We start from the raw sequence: 22,023 nt of genomic DNA, 5'->3' as shown, positions 1-22,023 counted from the left end.
GCTCCAAATTCTCTATACAGACAAAAGGCCACATAACGGCCTTCTAAAATGTGACAGATCTGACCACTTCTGCCCCTTTTTGTATTGTAGGCTGATCTGGTACTGCTTTACCTGTGTGTTCATTTAAATACAGCATAAGAGTAGCATTAAACTTTGCCACTCCCTGCTGAATAAATAAATAAATAGCTAAAACCAGCCTAAGATGGTTGGATGGTTTTTAGAGGGGATTTGGTCAGCTTCTTTTTTTTTTAGCTAGCCAGCCTGGGAGACCAGTTTAAACCAGCTAAGACCAACCAACCAGCCAAGGATGGTTTTAGCTGTTTTTTCCCAGCAAGGACTGAGAATTTCAAGTTTCTTTAGTCAGAGAATTCAAGTTAAATTTCACATTTGAGCAGTGTAAAGATAGAATTATATATAGGCCTGTTAGTTGTAAGATGGTTATAAGACCTAAATTCTATTTGAAATTCTATTTAAAAAAAAAAAACATGATATAAAAGATATTGACTGGAACTTACGGATTTTTTTCAAATTAATTTTGTAACTCCAATGACCATTAATATTGTAACTCCAATGACCATTAATAGAAGCAAAACAGAATCATTTTTTAAACAATCAAAAATGAATGTATTATTTTAAATAATAAAATAGTAAATACATAATAACAAAACACACAACACTAAGTGCCAAATTAATGTTTTAATTACACATAGACAAAGACAGACACATATTTCAGTTAGGAATTGTGGCTTTCTGTGCAAACAGCAAATGTGTGCTTTTCATGCTGATTCAGTCCCTCTTCCATTTGGCAAAACAACACTTATAGTTTTCCAAGAGACACAACAGCTGCACCACTATTTAGCAGCAAACTATTCCACACAGATCAAGCACTTACTTTTCACAGCAACTAACTTACTTTTAACTTTCACAAAACACACACAAAGTCAATGAGATTCATCTAGTGCACCCAGTGCTCTTCAGTTCTCCGAAATGCATTTGCTCAGAAAGTCACAAGATATCCAATATGGACGAGTAACTTCATTTGACACTACTATAAAAACAACTTTTAAAAAAAAAGAAAAAAGAAAAGTTTTTCTAAAAGTGATAATGAAGTGCGAGCATCCTTCATTAGGATAAAGATTAGGCACAAATGCCACAAATCAACAAACATCTTCTATTATTACACGTCTTAAATAAAGTTAAAAATAAAGTTTTAGAAGAGAAACAGCTGATGGGTTTGAGATTATTGCACATTAAAAACATAAAAATTAAAAACAAGTGCAGACAGGAAACAAGAAAGTAGATTAATGTGCACATATAAAAGTTAAAATTAAACACTCTAAAACTGAAATGCATGAAAACATTTAAATATTGCAATTAAAATAATGTGATCTTTATTAAAATTATATTAAAATATATTATCTTAACATTGTCACTTAGAAAATGACTATGTATCACTCTATGTATCTTTCTATTCAGTTTTAACCTACCACTGAATATTAGCTACATAAAAGCTTGTATTTATCGGTCATATTTAAAACAAATGTGTTCATCCACCTACATATAGATGTTCCTCAGTAAAACTGAGATATCTCCTGTGTGACCTCCCATTTCAAAGCAAAAATCTTTGAATAAACTGGCAGTAGATGTGGCTTTTTATTGCAACTTCCCTGGGTCGGATCATCTGATCTTTCTTCCTCCAGTTTTACGGGTTAGAAATGTTGTAGCAGCAGTAGAATTCTACGGTTCCCTTGTTATTAGTCAATGACACATTATTGAGTGAGATGTTATCATAACTTGAGACTCCAGAGTGCTTCAGAACTCAATTGTGCATCAATCAGTCTGTTTTACAATTCATCCGAGCTTTATTCAGCAGTTGTCCACATCAGCTCTTTGTTTGCTATTTTGTGAGCGTTTGTTCTATGCAGTAGTCCATGTGGTTATGTAGTCTCTGTTCACCGTTCACATTTTCATGTATTTCATGTCATTCACGTTACTTGCGTCCCTTCGGTACAGCTCCAGGACTCCAGGATGAACCAGGCACTCTGCTGACATTTTTGTAAAGCTGACGAATCACAAAGTCATAGTTGGCAGTGGTGCACATGGCATAGAACACGTTGGCTTTGTCTGGGATCAGCAACTCTAATATATATAAAAAAAACACACACACATATATATATATATATATATATATATATATAAAACATTGATTTATTGAGTGCTAAATAAATATAACAATAAAATTGCTAACATTTAAACTAAAATTAAAGGGATAGTTCACCCAAAAATGAATATTCTCTCATTAATTGCTCACCCTCATGTCATTCCAAACCCATAAGACTTTCGTTCCGATATTTTGGATGAAATCTGAGAGATTTCTGTCCCTCCATTGACAGCTATGCAACTATCACTTTGACGCTTTAACGCTTCATGAATTATTTTTACGATCTCTTTATGAACTTTTTGAAGCGTTAAGTGGTAGTTGCGTAGCTGGCAATAAAGGGACAGAAAGCTCTCAGATTTCATTCAAAAGATTTGGACATTTGAAAATTTTCGAAAATTAACGAAAGGTTGAGTAATTAATGACAGAATTTTATTTTTTGGGTGAACTAACCCTTTAAAATAAAAGCTAATTCAAAATATTAATAGATACTATAATGATATATAAATAATACTAAAACACTTGAGTCTTCTTTCAAGGTCATACATAGAATCAAGCAGCTCACCTTTGTCATTAGAAAGCACTTGTGTGAGACTAAAATCCTGGCAGTTCATCTCCTCCAAGTTATGTTTCTCCAGAGCTCTCTGAATCACCTGAGCTGTCTTGTCCTGACTGGTTATCTAAAGATAAAGAGATGATACAGTTTCAAGACTTTAAAATCACTGGCCCTGACAAATGAGTAAAAAGACCATTGACAGACATCTTGCCAACAGACTGCTAAAAAGAACTGTAAAATAAAAAAAGACCAAAAGAACACAGCAGAAATCTAGGACCCATGAGCCATGACTGTTAAAGTCAACTTACCAAAATACTTTTATAAATGTTTCCGCTGTTGCCAAATTCCACGCTGACTCTAATAATGCAAGTATCGTCAACTTGCTTGTTGTACATTGGATGAAGGGCAGCGTGCAGCTGGAGAGAAGGAGAGGATGACGAGGATGATGAAGATGCTGCAGATGAAGAAGGGGAGGGGCTGTCAGACAGATCTGCCTGTAGGGATCTTCGAAAGGAGGTGGGCGGAGTCAGAGAGGTGGTGGGTGTGTCTACTGAGATGTCCTGACAGGATACAGACTGTGACTGTGAATGAAGGGATGGAGAAAGACTATTTACCCCAACACATCTAATTATCAATAAGAACAGGTCTGTTAAGACCACAACACAGGGTTTTCAGATAGTAATAGTTCACCCAGAAATGAAAATTATCCCATAATTTACTCACCCTCAAGCCATATGACCTAGGGTTGGGTATCGTTTGGGTTTTTCCGATACCGGTGCCTAAACGGTGCCTGAACCGATACTTTAAAAAAAGAGCTTCAAAACCAAGGTGAATGATATTAAAAAACTGCTTTTTTTATTGAAAAAATTTCTTAAAATTGAATATATTAAAATGATAAAGTATATATAAATATAAGTAGTCTAAAAACAAAACAACAAAATTACATCATAAATTCACAATAAAACATAAGCCACCTAACCAAACTACAATAATTTAACACTAAAAAACGCTACAGTACTAATAACAGCAAAGTATTCTTGGTATGCTACAAACCAGCTTTAAATTTCAGCAATCCTTTTCACAGTTTTTGCCTTCTCTGGCAAAATACGACACCTCTCCTGACTTACTGCATGTCCTGCAAAAGGTGAGCGTTGTTTTAGAACGCATCACCTTAAATGCCGTGACGTGAAACCCCTCGTGGAAGAGGAACGCCGTCATGTTTACAACTATGACAATGAGCTCTTATCAGGATCAACTGAATGCTGGATTTCAAAAGTATGTGAAGTTCGAGTCTCTATTGTTGCAGTAAACTTGCACAACGTTCTTGAATGATTAATTTATTAGATGTATACGCCGGTCTGTTATTGTAGGGACGTCGACTTCTCATTTTCACACTAAACATGACGCCGAACAAAACAAACTATGATTGGTTGCGTTACATGTCAGTCAGTCTTTGGCTGATATTCGTATTCTTAAATACATAAGTGAATGTGGTTTGTCATTTAAGAAACCTTTATGATCATTCATGTTAGTTGATCTATAACACACACTGGGCGCACAATGTTAGTAGGTTAAGAACTGCAGTTCAGAGAATTGTATCTGTCAACACGTCAATTCATCCACTTCTCCCGAAATACTTTAAAGTGGCTGGTGAAGTGTGAGAAGAAGAGAGTAAATTTTATAGTTACCTACACAATGTGTATCTAAACACGTCATCAATTTATAATTGAAAGGATTGTTATTGCCGCTTCCATAGCCATCAGTGTGTATTTTACAAACTATAAATGTTGTTTTGCTAATAATTATGTGTATTTGAGTGTCTGACACCTAAAACCCATAATAGTTGTGATAGGCTATATAACAGTGCTTAGCGCGTCTGTCTCTGCAGCGCCAGCCAACGTGCGAACGCAGATTTGAATTTAGAAGTTGATGATCACGCGATCTGAATGTTCTAATCACACCGAGCGATCGTACGTGTCAAAGGGTTAACTAGCGATCACATGCGGTGATGATGCTTGCGTCCGTTTCGGAGAACCAGAGTGCAAATATTTCAACCGACAGCTGAGGCATTCAAGTGGCACCGAAATGAGGCACCGAAATCTGCGTTTTGATTTTGTCCGGTTACATGGGTACCGGTTCCATATCGGTACTGGGTTTTGGTCCAAAAAGTGCATCCATCCGTCATAAAACTAATCCATATGACTCCAGTGGGTTAATAAATGTCTTCTGAAGTCAAGCGATGGGTTTTTGTCAGAAAAATATCCATAATTATTAAAATTTTTATAAACTGTAATCACTTGCTCTTTTTGAGCTTCAATAACTCAAGACACTATTCAGTGCCATTATAAAAGCTTGGAAGAGACAGGATATTATTTAATATAACTCTGATTGTGTTCGGCTGAAAGAAGGAAGTCATATCCACCTAGGATGGATAGAGGGTGAGTAAATTATGAGATATTTTAAAATTTTTGAACTATCCCTTTAAAGCTGTCAATGGAGGGTCAGAAAGCTCTCAGATTTAATCAAAAATATCTTCATTTGTGTTTCGAAGATGAACAAAATTTTACAGGTTTGGAAAAACATGAGGGTGAGTAAATGATGACAGAATTTTCATTTTTGGGTGAGCTATCCCTTTAAGTGGCACAAGTGACAATATGAGGTGCATCAGAAAGCTTAATCATTCAGATGAATCTGACTTTTTATCTGGGTGTTTAGCAACACAGATTGCAAGCGATAAATATTTCAGTAATTTACGTAAAACGTCACAGGCTGGCTGTGTTGTTATCTAATACACCGTTTCCTGTCAACTTCACTACAGCCCTTTGATGATAGTGCAAACATGAACTATATGACTGCAAGGTTAAGGTGAAACAAATCAGTCATTAACACCTTAATGGATTTTCTAACCCAAAGGCTACAGTATAGACAAATGGTCAAATAGGTTTTGTGTTTATATTAGGCCTGTCAGATTCAGGACTATTGATTTAGTTTAATTAATTATAAATAAATAAATAAATAATGCAATAAAAATTCCCTGACCCACATACACCGAAAGACACTGAAAACACAACAAGATGTCATGCAACAGCTAAAGACATCCATCTGACGCATGTGTACATCAGTGTTATTTTAGTTTTATTAATATAATATTGTAGAACTTATTTTATATTAGCTTTTTATTTTTATATTTCCAGTTTTCTTTTGGTAACCCTGTTTTGTATGGAAGCTTGTATCTGCCACAGTATAAAAAAAAGTGCTTTTATCAGCCACAATAATGTAATTTCTCAGCAAATATATGCCATTGTGTGCTACTGATTAATTCAAAATATCATAATTATTTTGATTAAACCTTTTTAATCGATTGAAAGCCTAAGCTTATATTAAAGGAATAAAATATTGTAGCAACTATAGTACAAAAAGTCTGTAGCTCTAGTCTGCAGGTTTTTTTATGCTGAGTTGTTACCCGTACTTTGTATCCAAGAGGTGAGAGGTTGGGGATGCTGATATCATCCATCTCTGAGCCACTGGAGCCAGAGGATGATACACTGATCTGATCAGCAAGGGTTTTCTTTGAGAAGTTCTCACTGCCAGACAGCAATCTGCAGTGAGCAGAAGAGAAACACATCACAGAAAAACAAGCAAGTTAGCAAAATGTCTTATTACTTTCTGAGTCTGAGTCTAAAGGCCCCTATAGGGATCTCCCAGTCACATGACCCCTAGCCGCGTGTCAGCCATTTTGACGGAATACTTCAGCGCACCTACATACATGAGAATGCGGATTATCGCATGTTTTATGGCTGCGAATTGATTAAAATAATGAATAATGGTCACTGTATTAATTATCTTGAGCCTGCTGAAATGTTCCTATAAATATATTTTCTTTCCAACTGTGCAATCTGAATAAAAATAGGCTAAATATATTTATCCACTAAGCTGCAGCTCGTCTTCCCATTAACAGTTTTTTTTTCTCTTTCTGACATTTCATACCTGTTGGGTTTACATTTTTTAATTAAATTGACTATAAAAAAAGATTGCTTGTGTGTGCTGGTGTTTATTCCAGTCTTTTAAAATAGTTGAATGAATGAATGCTCGCAAGGTGCCTGTAACGATGTTAAATAAGCTAGGCTTATAATGTTCACAGGGTAGAGGAGAATTACAGTCAACTACTTTGAATAGTATAGCATTTTGGGCATAAACATGTAAACAGTGAAAAGATTGACATTGAAAAATGACACAGAATGATAAATTTAATATTTAAATATTTAATCCAAATAAATAAATGTTCGTGGTTAGCACTGATGTTATTCATTTGTTCTCACACACTTCAGCGTCGTGGTCACTGGTTTAGACGAACACTGCCACTATCTATTATATAGCGCACCGTCAGCTAACTCTTCACGTCATGTCATCACAAAAAGAAATATACAAGAGGAAGATAAAGGAATTCGGAATCATAGATCTATATGAAGCACCACAAGTTCTTTTTACAGGCATTTAATGTGTAGAAAAACTTCCTGACACTGAGTTCGGTGACATTTACAGCTACCTTATTCACTTCTCATCACGTTACACCGGAGCTTCATTAAAAGCATACAAAAGCTTAGCAGGCTATCGGTATCACAGCATCGCTCGGGCATGATAGAGATGAATATTTCGCGACGAGCTGTATTATCACCAGCGGTTTAGCATTTTCTATTCCGTCAAGATGGCTGCTCCAAATGGCGTGACGTCACGCGGGACGTCCCTATATACTTCATGCGAAATCGAAGAACGAACTGGTGTGATATTTCTTGTTTACAGTACAAATTGAAGTTATAATTCCAACTGGAAGTGACACTTGACATTGTTTTTTTTATTTTTAATGCTGTAAAGCTGCTTGCTTTAAAGCAATCTGTTGTATAAAATGCTATACAAATAAACGTGACATGACTGAATGGAGTGCAAAATTGCAGAGCTGGTGCAAACATCCACATCCTTATGATCAGATGCTTTCTTAACTGCCGTTTTCTCACTGCTGTCATTTTCGTTACGTTTATTTTGTTATTGAGAACAGCACATTTATATATTCATCTTAATTGTTGCTGTCAACAGCGTGGGTGGCATCGGGATGTTCGCTTACAGTATCTTGCTGCAAAGGTACTTCAAACTTCCTTTTACCCCTGGGCGAAAAACTAAAAAAAAACTTTGCCGTGAGTATATTGGAGCCTTGAGTCCATAAAATGGAAACCGGTGCTTTGAAACTATGAATAACAACACTCACGAGGTCAGTTTCTTGGAGATGAGCCGGTGGCTCCAGTGGTTGGGAGAGCCTGGACAGGGGTCAACTGGTGGCTCCAGCTCTCTTGACAACTCATAACTGATGAGAAAGAAAGATTGACTGTTAGTATCTAAATATCTGAGATGCTTAGATGATGTACCACTGCCTTGAATTCAAAGTCATTTCAATCTAAACCAACATTCTTAGCAAGGAAATGATCACACTGAGAATGATCATCAGAATGTGCAAGAGGCGTCTCACCTCTTCTGGTCAGTAAGGGGCATGCTGCTGTTGATCCAGGAAATGATATGAGGATGTGATTGTAGAGTGTACAGAGCACACGATGCCTGCAGCTGCCGGATCTGAGACAGAATCTCAAACTCCTGAATACAGAAATGAATGGAGACAGAGAAGGCCATGCGTTAACACTAGCTCTGGACCAAAACCTAGTGAGCTAAAACACTAAAACAATATTTAAGACAATTGTGCTTACTTTTCTACGCTTCTCAAAGTTGATGAGACCTCCCTGTGAGCACAAAGAAGAGAGTTATCTTTTAAACAAAAAAACTTCAGAGTGGGAACTGAAATTGAAAACACTATGTCTATGACATGAATTAAGGTCAAAAAACAATTCTCACCTGTACATTATCACTTAGTGCTGTGTCCAACATGGTGAGAACTGTCAGATAAGTGCCCAGGTACGGCACCTCACCATTGGAGGGGTTCTGTCAGAAAAACAAAGTTGTCAGACAAAAATACACTATTGTTCAAAAGATCAAAAGGGGTTGGTAAGATTTTAAAATATTTTTGAAAATAGTCTCTTATGCTCACCAAGGCTGCATTTATTTGATCAAAAACAGTATAGTAATACTGTGAAATATTAATTTAATGCATCCTTGCTGAATAAAAGTATTAAAGTCGGCATGAAATCAAATTTGACAAATCTTCTTTTTATATGTAATATTGTAGTGTTTATTATAAATTATTTATCTGTGCACTTCATTATTTTTTTAAAATACATGTACCCTTATAATCTTTAATCAAATAAATTACCCTTCCCCCCCCCCTCGAAACGACCTCTCTTCTCTTTCGGTCACGTGCCATGGCGAAAGGGTGCGGCCAGAGCCGATGAGGGTGCGGCTATCGGAAATCCTCCACAACTGAATGTAAACTGGCATTCAAATCTGCCTCCATTTTGTTTGCAACGCCCAACCTCCAATGATCCAATCAATTCCCGAAGGACGAAATCAAGCCCCGCCCTACATTTCTTTCTAATTTCAGAAGCCGTTTCACTCGGATATACGTCACAACAAGGAAAAAATGACAATCTCAACTTCCGTTTCATGCCGACTTTAACTTCTTAAAAAAAAAGAAAATCTTACTGACCCCACACTTTTGAACGTTACTGTATACTATAATTAAACATGAATCCACAGACAGGTTTCAATTAAAATTTCCTCTTTTAAGCACATACATCTTTTCCCAACAGCTAAAATTGATTTACGCCAAGAATAAATATCTTAGTTAGGGGAACACACTGTTGATGAACCTTTACTAATGATAAACCTTACTCCGTCATACTGTGTCGGCTGGCATTATGGTAATACCCTTTTGAGTGTTTTAATTAATGAGCAGGCAGATTCACGTTTAGACACATTTTCGTTTTGGAGATGAAATTACTTGAGTCAAATTAGCTGGTGCAGATGCATACATCCCAAACAGTAGTAGTTGTTTCCCAGAAACAACAGCTTAATAACATTTTAAAAGCAAGTTGTGCCAGTGACCTTAAATGAGACAAATGCACAACATTCAGCATGGCCTTGTTATTATAAAAGCGACTCCATCTTACCGTGTGCTTAGATGTAGGACTAAGTCTGGGAGACTTTGGTGCAGAGTGAGTGTCTACCTCTGCTGACTGGTTTTCTTCCTAAATCAATCACAAATAAATAGATAAGAGGACATTTGGCATACTGAAATGCAAACAGCCTGAAACACTGATTTAGATAAGCATAACAGAACATAAGATGCACTGAAACAACTGGCCTGGAGAAACACTTACGTAAATCACTTTAGAAGGCATTCAAAGCCAATATCCCACACCCGAAGAAAAGCCACAATTCAAGATGAAGTACAATTACAGAACATGATAAAGATTAAGGTTATAGGGAAGTGGGATAGACTACTATAAGCCACCATAGTTAACAACAATGAACGTTTTGCTGTCATACACTGAACACTAAACACTGCAGAACATTGTGGGATGTTTTGCCTCCTTAATGGTGTCTTTGCCAACAGGATGATTCTGCATTTTTTTAACCTCATCTTCCTCCAGCCCCTATTGATTTACTCTTTGCATGCGAGCTAGAGTGAAAGGGGCTGTGGAAAATATTAAATGTCGCTAGGTAGCATCTTTTAAGATAGTAAAAAGGGCATAAAAACAGCCATGGGATGAGATCACCTCATAATCTTATCAGAGATTCAACAGCGCTATCAGCTCCTACACATAATGTTAAATCATTAGAGGCACCTGTTTGCACATTGTAGTCCAAAGTGTTAGATACTGATGGAAGTTTAAGGTCAGTAAGATTTTTTTTGGACAGATATTAATATTTTTATTCACTAAGAACATAGTAAATGAATCAAAAGTAAACACATTTATAATTTTATACAAGATTTCTATTTCAAATAAATGGTGTTCTTTTGAACTTTCTATTAATCACAAAAAAAAAAATCATGGTCTCCACAAAAATATTAAGCAGGACCATTTTCAACACTGATAATAGTGAGAAATGTTTCTTGAGCACCAAATCAGCACATTAGAATGATTTCCGAGGGGATAATATGACACTGAGGTCTGGAGTAATGATGCTGAAAATTCAGCTTTGCTTCACAGGAATAAATTACATTATAAAATAGCAAAATTAGCATAAAATATATATTTTTTAAACATTAAAAAAAATCATACTGACCCCAAATGTTTTAATGGAAGTGCACGTCAAACTTTTTAGAAGATTAGGGTAGAAAACAGATTTAAAACAGGCAAACCTGTGAAACTTACCTCTACAAGGATCTCTCGATTGATCAGCACACAGTTCTCATCGGGAAAGGTGTCGCACAGCTGATCAAAGGCAGTCATACTCTCCCTGAAATTGCACATTTTATGGATTTACATTTACTACTATGTATTATGCAAACTGTGTGCTTAACATTTCACTACAGGTTTAATGGCTGTTTTAGGATGTCAGGATCAGAAAGCACTACCTGCTGATTGCCGCCCAGGTTTTCTTTAGCCGGTAGACAGCATTAGACTGAAGAGCAGATAAGATGGCTCTTAGAGAGGAGAAGTTTCTCAACTGACGGCACTCCTGTCATACAAATAATAATAAATAGAACAAATCATCTTAAAAAAAGGAAATATTAACTTCACAAAGTCACACTGGATCAAATATGCACCAACACAAAGTGATGAAATTATCTTTAAATATCTGTGCCATTAAAATTCATGTCAACAGTTTAATTATTCATGCTCAGCAAGATTCTCTTCAAACTGTAGCTCTGTCACGACAGTAGCTTTAGCAGAGTGTTCAATTCAGTTCACATTTATTTGTATTACTGTGTCCAAGTAATGCATTTCATAAATGTACACATATACAAATCACCCAGTTAGCTAACATTGTATACATTTTAAGTGTATGAGTGTCTCCTCCTAATGCCTATTATAGTGCTCCTTGTGGCATCGCTGAGAACTGCAACAAAAAAAAATAATCATGATTTGCATTCTGACACATTTCAGAATGCAATCATGCATTTAAATTTGCATTCACATATTTGCCTATTCATAGTTTTCACATGACGTCACACCCTTATAGGAACACCCATCTGAAGGGCAAAAGAAGGCTTTCCTCCATTGCCTACCAGTTATTTTTACCAGGTTTTTACCAAGTACTAATGTAGTGAGACAATGATATTAAAAAAAAACAAATTCAATATGAACCTTATTAATTATGCATACTACGTACAGGCAAGCAGATGAACCCAGAATATAAACGCAACACAGAGTTTCCCCTTAAGTGTTTTTACATAGAAAACCATTATAAAGAAGACGCTTAACCATTCAGCGCGTTGCGTTAAAATTCTGGGCTCATCTACATATAGTATGCATCATCAATAAGGTGTATACAGAATTTGATCTTATAATATCATAGTTTTAGTACATTAAGGCAATTTAAGGCCTGGTGTCACAGACGGGGCTTAGATTAAGCCAGGATTAGTCCTAAATTAAATTAGGACATTTAAGTAGCTTTTATAAACATGCCTTAGAAAAAAAACATTACTGATGTGTATTCTTGAGGCAAAACAATGGCACTTTTAAGATATGCCACTGCAAGTTGTTTTCAGTTAAAACGGTTCAAAAATGCATTTTAGCCTAGGATTAGGTTTAAGACTTGTCTCTGAAAACAGGGGTAAGCATTTTACAATGTCCCGCTGTTTCCAGTGCCCAAAACTTACATTTGTTCACGTTTTTGTTTTTCTTCTTTTGAAAGGTGATCTTAATATTCGTGGCATGAACTAAATGAGAAATTTGCAGGCCTGTTCTGCAGTTCTATGGATGTTGAAAACTATGAATAGTATGTTTCGAGCCTTATACACACCTGAGCCACAGAGATCCACTTCTCAATAATCTTTGCCCTGTGTGTAGGGCTGCTACGAGGGCAGGATGGGGAGCCGGGAGGGGAGGTGGCAGAAGGCCACAGCAGAGAGGTGATAACACAGTTAGTGACGGCATTAAACTGGGCAATGGTGGCACGGACCGTGGGCGCTAGATTCCGGTTCTCTTTCTTGTCCCTTTGAGACCAAATGCAGCCAAGGCAGTGAAACGGAACCACTTTGACAAAGAGTTCCTGAGAAAGAAATGGAAACGGATGAATAAAAGTAGGCCAAAAATAAAAACTAGCCTCAGTGTGTAAAACTTGACACATACAGCATCTAATAGCGTGAGCTGCTCAGCTACGTCTTGAGAGGGGAAGGCCAGTACATCCCCCATCTCTTCTATGTCTCGTCTGGCCATGGCGTCTTTAGTTTCTGGACTCTCTACGTCAGCAGCACTGGCTTCTACTGATGTACCCATGTGCTTGTCTGTTGATCCATAAGAAGTTATTTAGCACTGATGTTTTGGGTGTATGTGCATAAAAGCTAAATTAGCCATATTTCAAGGCTTGCCTTCAGTCTGAAATTTTCTAAGAAGAGCATCGGCTTGATTAACCAGACGTCTGAAACAAAGGCGATGACGCATATGAACACAGAGCAGCCGGAGAGCCTGTTGATCCGGAGAGTCCCGAAGGTCCTCGTGATATTCGTCTAACCACAGCCGGATCAGACAGGGCAGAGAACTGCATACACACACACACATACACACACTTTGTTAACACCTTATTGTTTCATGCTAATTATTGAAGCTTATGGATTTAGGAATAACCCAGATGAAAAAACAGTTTCAAAACTTTAATTCAAGTATAATGATTGCAACCCGTTTCAATTTAAAGGTAATTATAAAACAATATTACAAGGCTCTCTGAAATGCTTGATTCTGGTCAGTCTTGGTATTCTGAGAAGTCTGTTATTCCCCGATAATTACTGTAGAAATGCTGTATAATGATCGCTCATACGGGTAGCTCATTGAGGCCAGCTCTTTTTCATGTTTCTCGTATCACACCACGGACACGTTCTCTCTGGTTTCATTCCAAAGATTTTAAAACGGTTTCAAAATCAAATCAATATTATGTGGCAAGTAGTCATGTAACAAGCGTCATCATTTTCATTCACCCAGTTGTTATTACAAAATAAACCCTTCAGGGAAGATCACAGTGTCGAGGTTTACATCAGGGGTGACCTAACTCAGTTCTGGAGAGCACTGTCCTACAGAGTTTAGCTCCAACTTGCCTCAACACACCTGCCTGGATGATTCTAGTATGTCAAGTAAAACCTTGATTAGCTGGTTCAGGTGTGTTTAACTGGGGTTGGAGCTGAATTCTGTAGGACAGTGGCCCTCCATGAGTAGGACTGAACACCACTGCCTATTTGACCACAGAATATAACAAACTGATCAGAATCAAGACTACCAAGAAGTTTCTGAAGATTCACCTTACCTCCTGACACAGACACTGTTGTCCAGATTGGTGACCATGTCCTCTCTACAGAGACAAATAAATACGCCCAAAGTTTATATTCAAAACATTCCTAAAACCCTTCAGAGAAGCTTTAGGATTATGAACATTGCAACAATTTCTGTTCATGTTTTTAACACAAATGTGTCACAAGTGCTCTTTCAAGGCCTATTGCCTTTATTTATGCTTCAACAGAAAACAAAGAACACTCAATGTTCACCAAAAGAGCCTCTGACGCCTCTGACTAGTCAAGTGAAACCTGTTCTACAATGTGAGGTGTTCTCCTCCTTTCCACTGCATCACTGATATGTATGGTGTGACTATCATACTGCCACAGTCATCATGTGTCTCATGGGAAACACTTAGCCTCACAATGAATTTAGAAATTTGGGCTTCCCCCTTCATTTGACTGTTCACGGTCACTGAGCAATACGTATGCGGAGTAAATATCATATTTGAATACATGAGGGATAGCCGTGTCAAAAATGGAAGTCATTCAATGACTTGATGTCATTGATAAGGTACCTTGAGAGGAAGCTGGCAGGTTCAGTATTAATTAGTTTTAATTATGTCTAAAAAGTATGTTTTAGACAAAACCAAGCAATTATTATATTATATTATAATGCTTATTTCTTAGTAGAAATAGAATCATAAGTTATTATGATTGAAATTATTATTACATTATTATGATGAAATTATTCAATTTTAGAGAGCCCCAAAGGAGACATGGTGATGATAAAAATATGAGTTTGGGGGATCTATTTTTAAAGATTTCAAATTCTCTGACAGAAATTTGCAAAATAATTTGCATTTGCCAGCAAAAGGGTTGCCTTTCCAAGAGAAACTTTACGTTCACTAGCAAATGCTTCCCACCTTATATTAGAATGCAAAGTTCCTCAGACGAACGCAAAAGCATTGAAATGAGGGTTCATAATGTCAATTTGGGTAGACTATACTTATAAACTTTTTTTTATTTTTTATTACACCATCGTTCAAAAGTTTGGGGTCAGATGGTTGTGAAAGAAGTCTTTTATGCCCACCAATGCTGCATTCATTTGATCAAAAATACAGTAAAAACATGATCCTTCAGAAATCATTCAAATATTTTGATTTGCTGCTCATGAAACATTTCTTATTAACGTTGTAAACAGTCGTGCTGCTTAATATTTGTGGCATTTTTTCAGAATACTCCGATGAACAAAAAGTTTTAGAAATCTTTTGTAACTATATAAATGTCTTCACTGTCACTTTTTATCAATTTAATGAATCTTTGCTGAATAAAAGTATTAACTAAAAAAAAAATCTTATTGACGCTAAAATTTTGAACGGTAGTGTTAATGTTGGCTTAATGTCCCTGAACACTAAACTCTTTAATTGAGCGTTTATGCTCACCTTTGAAACAAGAGTTCTATGAGAGTATTTGTGCAGGTAAAGGCTCTGTAGGTGGAGAGGAAGATTTGCGTGTAATCTGGGTCAGGGCACTCTGGGTTCACCAATTCTCTGACAAGACGCTCCAGAGTGGCTGCTTTAAGCCTGCGGACCTTCAGTGTGCGGTACTGCATGAAGCCAAAGGCAGAATCGTTCTCAGCGGCATCAGCTGGGGGTTGGATGGGTTCTCGGTGAAGAGTGACCCCGTAGACGGCCCCGTCTTCCACCTCCTCTCCCCACTCCTGCACTGGGTCCTGGAAAACAGATCATCAGGCTAAACATGTTGAATTTGCAGCGGACTAATGGAAAAATATGCACACATTGAACCTACTGTCAAACTCGATATGATGCCCATTGCATTGCTATTTAACAAAGACAGTGCCATCATAAAATTCTATTTTGCAGTCCTGAAGAAACTGCAGCATGTCATGAGACTTTAGAAGAAGAAAACAAAAGGCAGAACTGTAGTGGGCTTGTCTCGGTTTCTGCAGTAAAATGCACTGAAATGTAGGCCTTCAACTGAAATTCCCCCCCAAAAAACAATGCCTGCAAAGCACTGACCTAACATTTCATGTGTCCAGGAGGAAATATACAAAACAGTTCTATGGAAAACACAGGCAAATTGTTATCCAAATTACAAGTCAGGAGGAGTGACTACACACAGGAGTGATCTTCACTGGCTTGAGAAGACAATACATTGCATTTATGTTCTCAGCAGATGCTTTCTCAACAAAATCGTATAAAACACAGTGTTCAGATTATGCTTTAAGCAAATCCATCAAAAACATTTTTTAAAGTATTAACAGTAATACCACTGTTGAACGATGTCCACACAAGAAGCCATTTTCACTTTTTAAGGAAAGAGGAGAAATCATTGTGGAAAACCATAACTAGTACCAAAAATCCTCCTTGGAGGTCAACTGAAACCACGATTATTTGCATAGCAAATACCATCCCTGAATGAAAACCAGCTGTGGGCGAATAAAAAACAAAACATATGGGGTTTAAACAAAGACAGACTGTGTGACACACTGGAGTGATTAAGTCCAGTGTTTCCCCTTTCAGAACAAGAAGGGTTGTTGTTGGGCTGATTGTTGACTGATTCAGATGTGACCAGCATTAGATGAACTCATAACAACTGACCTGAGAACATATTAGCATAATGGTGTCATCGACGGTCACTGATTCTTGAGACACGGGACGGACCACAATTTACATGACATTAGATTGAAAAAAAAAAAAAGGAATAAGAAACATTTACTCATTGAAATCAATAACAGATTGTACTAAAATATTCTTAAAACAGTCTACATTAATCAATACATTAATTTAATTGTAAACAAAATAATACACTATTCAGAAGTGTGAGTTCAGTAAAGAAATGTATATTTTTATTTTGCATTAAAATTTTCAAAAGTCACAGTAAAGTTTTCTATTTTAAAAAATGCTGTTCTTTTGAAGTTTCTATTCATCACAGAATTGTGAAAAAAAAATAGCACAGTTTAGAGAAAACATTAAGCAGTGCAGCTGTTTTCAACATTAATAATAAATAGAAATGTTTCTTGAGCATCAAATCAGCATATTTGAATGATTTCTGAAGGATCATGTGACACTGAAGACTGGAGTAATGATGCTGAAAATTCAGCTTTAACATCACAAGAATAAATTACATTTTAAAGTATATTAAAATAGAAAACAGTTATTTAAATTATATTTATATTACAGTTTTTACTGTATTTTTTATTTGAAAAATGACTGATCCCAAACCTTTGAACGTAATGTATATGAACTTTAAGAAAAATACATTTCTATTTGTAAAATAAACAACTATGACCTAACAAAAGGAGGTGAAATAAATAAAGGATCTTAAATATACACCTTTTGTGTCTTTTTTCATACATTAGTTCAATAAGGAGACATAAGATATTGTTGCCTAGTTTCTTTAAGTATTTGAAAAATATATAAAAATTTATATATTTAGATAATTTCCCTCATTTAAGTGGGTCTTATAGCAACATCAGAAAAAAAATATTCTCTATTTAATATATATGTGTGACATGGAAAATATGTAAGCTGTCACAAGCATCAGGTGGTGAACATGTTGAACAGAATTATACTAAATTATTCTGATGTACATAAAAAATATATATTGAATTTTCACTTCTGTTGACTGTTTTGTTCTACATTGCTCTGTGGCAATACCTCTATGAATCTCAGAATATACATAATATGCAAACCACACATTTGGAAAAGGTTGTGTTTCCAAGTAACCCAAGGATAATCTATTCCTCTACACATCAATTGCTATGAAAATCACAAGCGCATTCTTCCCAGAAACTGCAGTCAAGCAAAACAGAGAGCTTTCCAAGCCAAAGCCCGTGTCTCCTTTAAAACTGTGCCATGGAACAAAACACAGGGAATGATGGGAGAGGGAAAGCTGAAACTGTGAAACAGAACACACTGTACACATCTTCAATCTACAGTTGTGTCTGACTGAGAACAAACACAAAATCTGTTCTATTGTGAGACTCCCGAGGCACCACACCCTCCCCTGAGCTCTCATTACATGTCAACGGCTGATTAATCGCTTTCCTAAAGCCAATATCGCACCTAATTGTAAAACCACTCAGATTTGGTCAGTGACAAGAGAAAGAATTGAGATGTCCAGAGAGAAAAAACGGGAAATACTGCATTTTCTACAGCATTAAAGTGAAGAGAAAACACGGTTGGTTGATTCATTCACGCTGAACTCCGCGCGACACACTGTCCAACAACAACACGCGCTTCCCAGTTTGATGATTAAAGTTAGTCATTCTAGTTTCTTAAAATCACATTCAACAGACTTAATGTCCTCGATAAAATAACTGAAAAAAAGTGACTTACCATTGTGCACTTCCATTTCCCCATGTTCTCAGCTCTCTGTTCTTCAGCCGTATGATCAAGCAGAGTAAGCGTTCCCACTTTCCATTAGCGCAGCAAAAAACTTTGGTAAGTATATTCCTTAGTCAGCTGGCGTTAAAGTTGGCTGTCATGTTATCTAGAGAGCTGCAGGGAATGGATAACTTTGCCAGGTTCGGTTTAATCAAAAACTCCAGTGAAGATTAAGTCAACTTTCTGTACATGTCATACCTTGTCTGTCGGCTACTACCTTTATCATCAATTATAAATATGCTTTAACTGAAGTCTGTGATCTAAGAAAATTATTATCATTATTATTATGTCAGATTTTTTTTTTTTTTAGCTGTCTAAATAGCACACAGCAGTGCACACCTGTAAAGCGCTTTAAAAGTGCAGTGGGTTGATCTCTCTACGTAGATGAATGCGTCTACGGTAGTGCTTACGTTACATAAAGATCAGCGAATCATACTATGGTGAAGGCTTGACTTATGAATATTAATTAGGTTGCATGTCCAATCGCATCAGTTTACCAAGCAAATTTGCATAGAGGAGATTCTAGGGATTTATACTATATGTATTCAAAGTTTTAAGTAGCAACATCTATTTTATAATACATTAATTCAAACATACAATTCCTTGTTTATATTTATTTTTCCCTTTATAATTTAAAAAGCGGCCCAAAAGTCTGAGACCTAGAGAAAATCCTATTTAATTAATTTTACATCATGTGTCATTGTTTATGTATAGGTTTAACTTCAATTTCAAATCCCAAAGTTGTGCTGATCAAATGGCAAATACTGCATCCCGTTTTATCCAGGAATAGTACAAATGACTCAGACAACACTATGCAGATCCTTAGATGAATAATGGTGAACATCTTATGAGATACCCTTTCACAAACCACATACACACAATATCTTCTCAATGAGACAATTGTTGGTTTCTGGGTACAGTGAGTTCATTAATGTCTTTCTGTTCTCTCTGACGTAGATCTGTGAATGTGCAGTGTCCTACAGAAAGCCCACCCCATATACAATGCAACAATGGGTGACACACTATACTGAACTCTTATTGACAGACCACAATCACGCTAAAAGTATTTATGCATATCCACTAACAATACCACTCATTAAGAAGACAGAAGTCACATGCTGATGTGTGCTGATTCACACACTCCAACAAACAGATCATTACTTCATTTTAAATAAAAAAAATAAATTGAAATATTTTGTTTTACCATCCAATTCCATGGTGCAAAACAGTCTGAACACCAGGTTAAATGGCTAACAAACACGAAAAAAGCTTACATGCCAGCAATGCTGCAAATACTTTTCATTTCTGACATGCTTAGTAACATTCTGGTCGGGTAGTAACTTTTAGTTATCATCTTGGTGATGGATTGTCAACTGCTGGTATTTTCAAGTAAACTGTATTGCAAGACACTTTGTTAGGACAGCATGTGCTAAGGATGAAAGTGCAAACGCCAGTTTAATTTTAACCTATGATCCATGTTGTTTACTACAGTGGACTGATCATGTAAATTATTTCTAACCATTCAGGGTTGAGATGCTACACCTAAACCACCGTTGACCTTTACCCATAATTCTGACCGCTCTCAAAATTTAAATGTGTACACCAACATTTAAAAGCTTGTCATTGGTAAGTTTTTTTCTCAAGTCTCTTATGCTCACCAAGGCTGCATTTATTTAATCAAAATAAGTTACATTGTGAAATATTATTACAATTTAAAATACATGTTTTCTATTTTAATATATCATAAAATGTAATTTATTCCTTTGAATACAAAGATGAATTTTCAGCATCATTACCCCAAGTCTTTACTCTTCAGTGTCACATGATCCTTATAAAGGTCATTACAGTGTCACATTCTCGCATAATAAATGCATTCATTTCTTTAAAAAAAAGAAAATTTACTGCCCCCAAAGTTGAGCGGTTGTAAACATTCAACAAAAGTGAAGCTGACAACAATTTTTCATATCGACAAATATTTATCAAAGGGTTAGAAGGGATGGATATACAGTTGACTGCTTTACGGTTGTTCTATCCTATAGCTCATTTCTAGCCAGCTTTGGATATTTATACAGCAGCAGTTTCTCTGTTTAGGATGAAGCCTCTTTGGATAAAAGCATGCACTAAATGATTAAAAGCAAATGCAATTGTCAGTGGATCACCATCAGCACTGACCTCACAGTGTTCCTCAAGGTCCAGAAGATGGAAGCTCCTGAGCCAAACACCGGGCTCCTCATCCATCTGCACGTCCACATGATGCCCAGCCTGGCACAGCAGATGCCTCATTCGTCCCAGTCGTGCCCGCAGACCCTTCTCTCCCCCAGACACCACCAGGGACGACCTCATCCTCCACCAGTATCACACGCTAACTTCCTCCAAGAGCTGCAGACACACGTCAGGCATATTATCCAACTTTGACATGCGTTCGGTAGTATGGAGCTTCTATTTGCTGGACTGTGGAACAATCATGGAATAAATCGTTATTTAAAAGTTTATTAAACACAGGATGAGCTACTCACAGTGGAAGTTGCTCCTTATCCAACGTCTGTTCGTAGTAGATCAGCTCCTAAAAATCCATGTTTGAACTCTGATAAAACCAGGAGATGGGATGCCGTGACCTTCCAGAAAGATCCCTCATGAACTGACGCAGAGACCTGAACACTGACGTCTGCTGCACAAGTGACTATGAACTGAGGAGGTTATCTAAACTCTAGTAACCCAGCAATTCTCATCCATCCATCTCTGATTCTCTCAATGCTGACTAACATGAACACACTCACACAATAATCTAATTGTCTGCACAGACTAATGGGCTGTCAGCTTGGTTTGTTCCACTCAGTGCATCCTTTTCACTGACACAATCTCTCCTTTTTCTGACATTCTTTTGTTGTACATATTAATTTGCAGTAACAGTACAGTTCAGTGTTCTTGTGTGTATTCTAGTAACTGTAAAGTAAATAAACTATTTAAAGTGCACAATGTGAAGCATATAAAATGTGAAATAAACAAGACACCAACAAAGGGAGAAGTAAAAGATGAGTGATAACTCCAAAAGAAAGTGACCACGTGCTGTCCTCTGCTCTACTATCACAACACAGATGTTAGGTGTTTCTATTAAAACTTGAAGATTTTCGAGCTGTTCTGAACGACACTTAATTATGATTTACATAAAATTGTCTTATGACTCAAATATTTGCCCGAAAAAGAAACCGTGCATCCCATTAAAAAGCGTTTAAAATACCTGCAGATTTCACCGTGTAAACAAAGAAGCAGGCCTCCTTTTTCCGATTTACAAGCCATACCACCTCCTCTTTTAACTTATTTTTGAACAGCAATTTTGTGTCCAATAAGCAATTTTGCAATTGTTGTCTTTACATTTAGCGTGGAAACAAAAAATCTTTGATGCTCACGAGGAGTATCGTGCGCTTGCGCGTGGACCTGAAAAGCGCGCGGTTGCCAGAGTGCGGTAATTATGAAATAGTACAATTCAGTTAAATTCACATTAATTTGTATAGCGCTTTTCACCATAAAG

At 36.7% G+C, this 22,023-nt stretch overlaps 1 protein-coding gene across 2 annotated transcripts; it reads right to left on the bottom strand.

Moving 5' to 3' along the window:
- Positions 1-683: 683 nt before the first annotated feature.
- rgl3a (ral guanine nucleotide dissociation stimulator-like 3a) lies at positions 684-21,151 on the bottom strand. 2 transcript variants are annotated; one of them, XM_084129566.1, is made up of 18 exons: positions 21,011-21,151; positions 20,667-20,873; positions 15,528-15,817; positions 14,118-14,162; positions 13,192-13,361; positions 12,953-13,107; positions 12,624-12,872; positions 11,233-11,336; positions 11,030-11,114; positions 9,821-9,898; positions 8,610-8,696; positions 8,465-8,497; positions 8,233-8,354; positions 7,975-8,070; positions 6,184-6,313; positions 3,023-3,295; positions 2,724-2,838; positions 684-2,139 (listed from the first exon to the last, which is right to left on the bottom strand). In XM_084129566.1, the coding sequence occupies exons 2-18, from the start codon at positions 20,835-20,837 to the stop codon at positions 1,991-1,993; spliced, it is 2,352 nt and encodes a 783-aa protein (XP_083985692.1). In that variant the 5' UTR covers positions 20,838-20,873; positions 21,011-21,151; the 3' UTR covers positions 684-1,990. The 2 variants fall into 2 exon arrangements, with proteins under 2 accessions (XP_083985692.1, XP_083985693.1); XM_084129567.1 differs by lacking the exons at positions 20,667-20,873; positions 21,011-21,151 and adding an exon at positions 18,447-18,574.
- Between the last annotated feature and the right edge of the window lie 872 nt (positions 21,152-22,023).

The sequence above is a fragment of the Abramis brama genome, assembly GCF_963993115.1.
Source record: "Abramis brama genome assembly, chromosome: 11".
Lineage (NCBI taxonomy): Eukaryota > Metazoa > Chordata > Actinopteri > Cypriniformes > Leuciscidae > Abramis > Abramis brama.
Note: the sequence above shows the minus strand (reverse complement) of the source record. Positions and strands in the feature narration are given on the sequence as shown.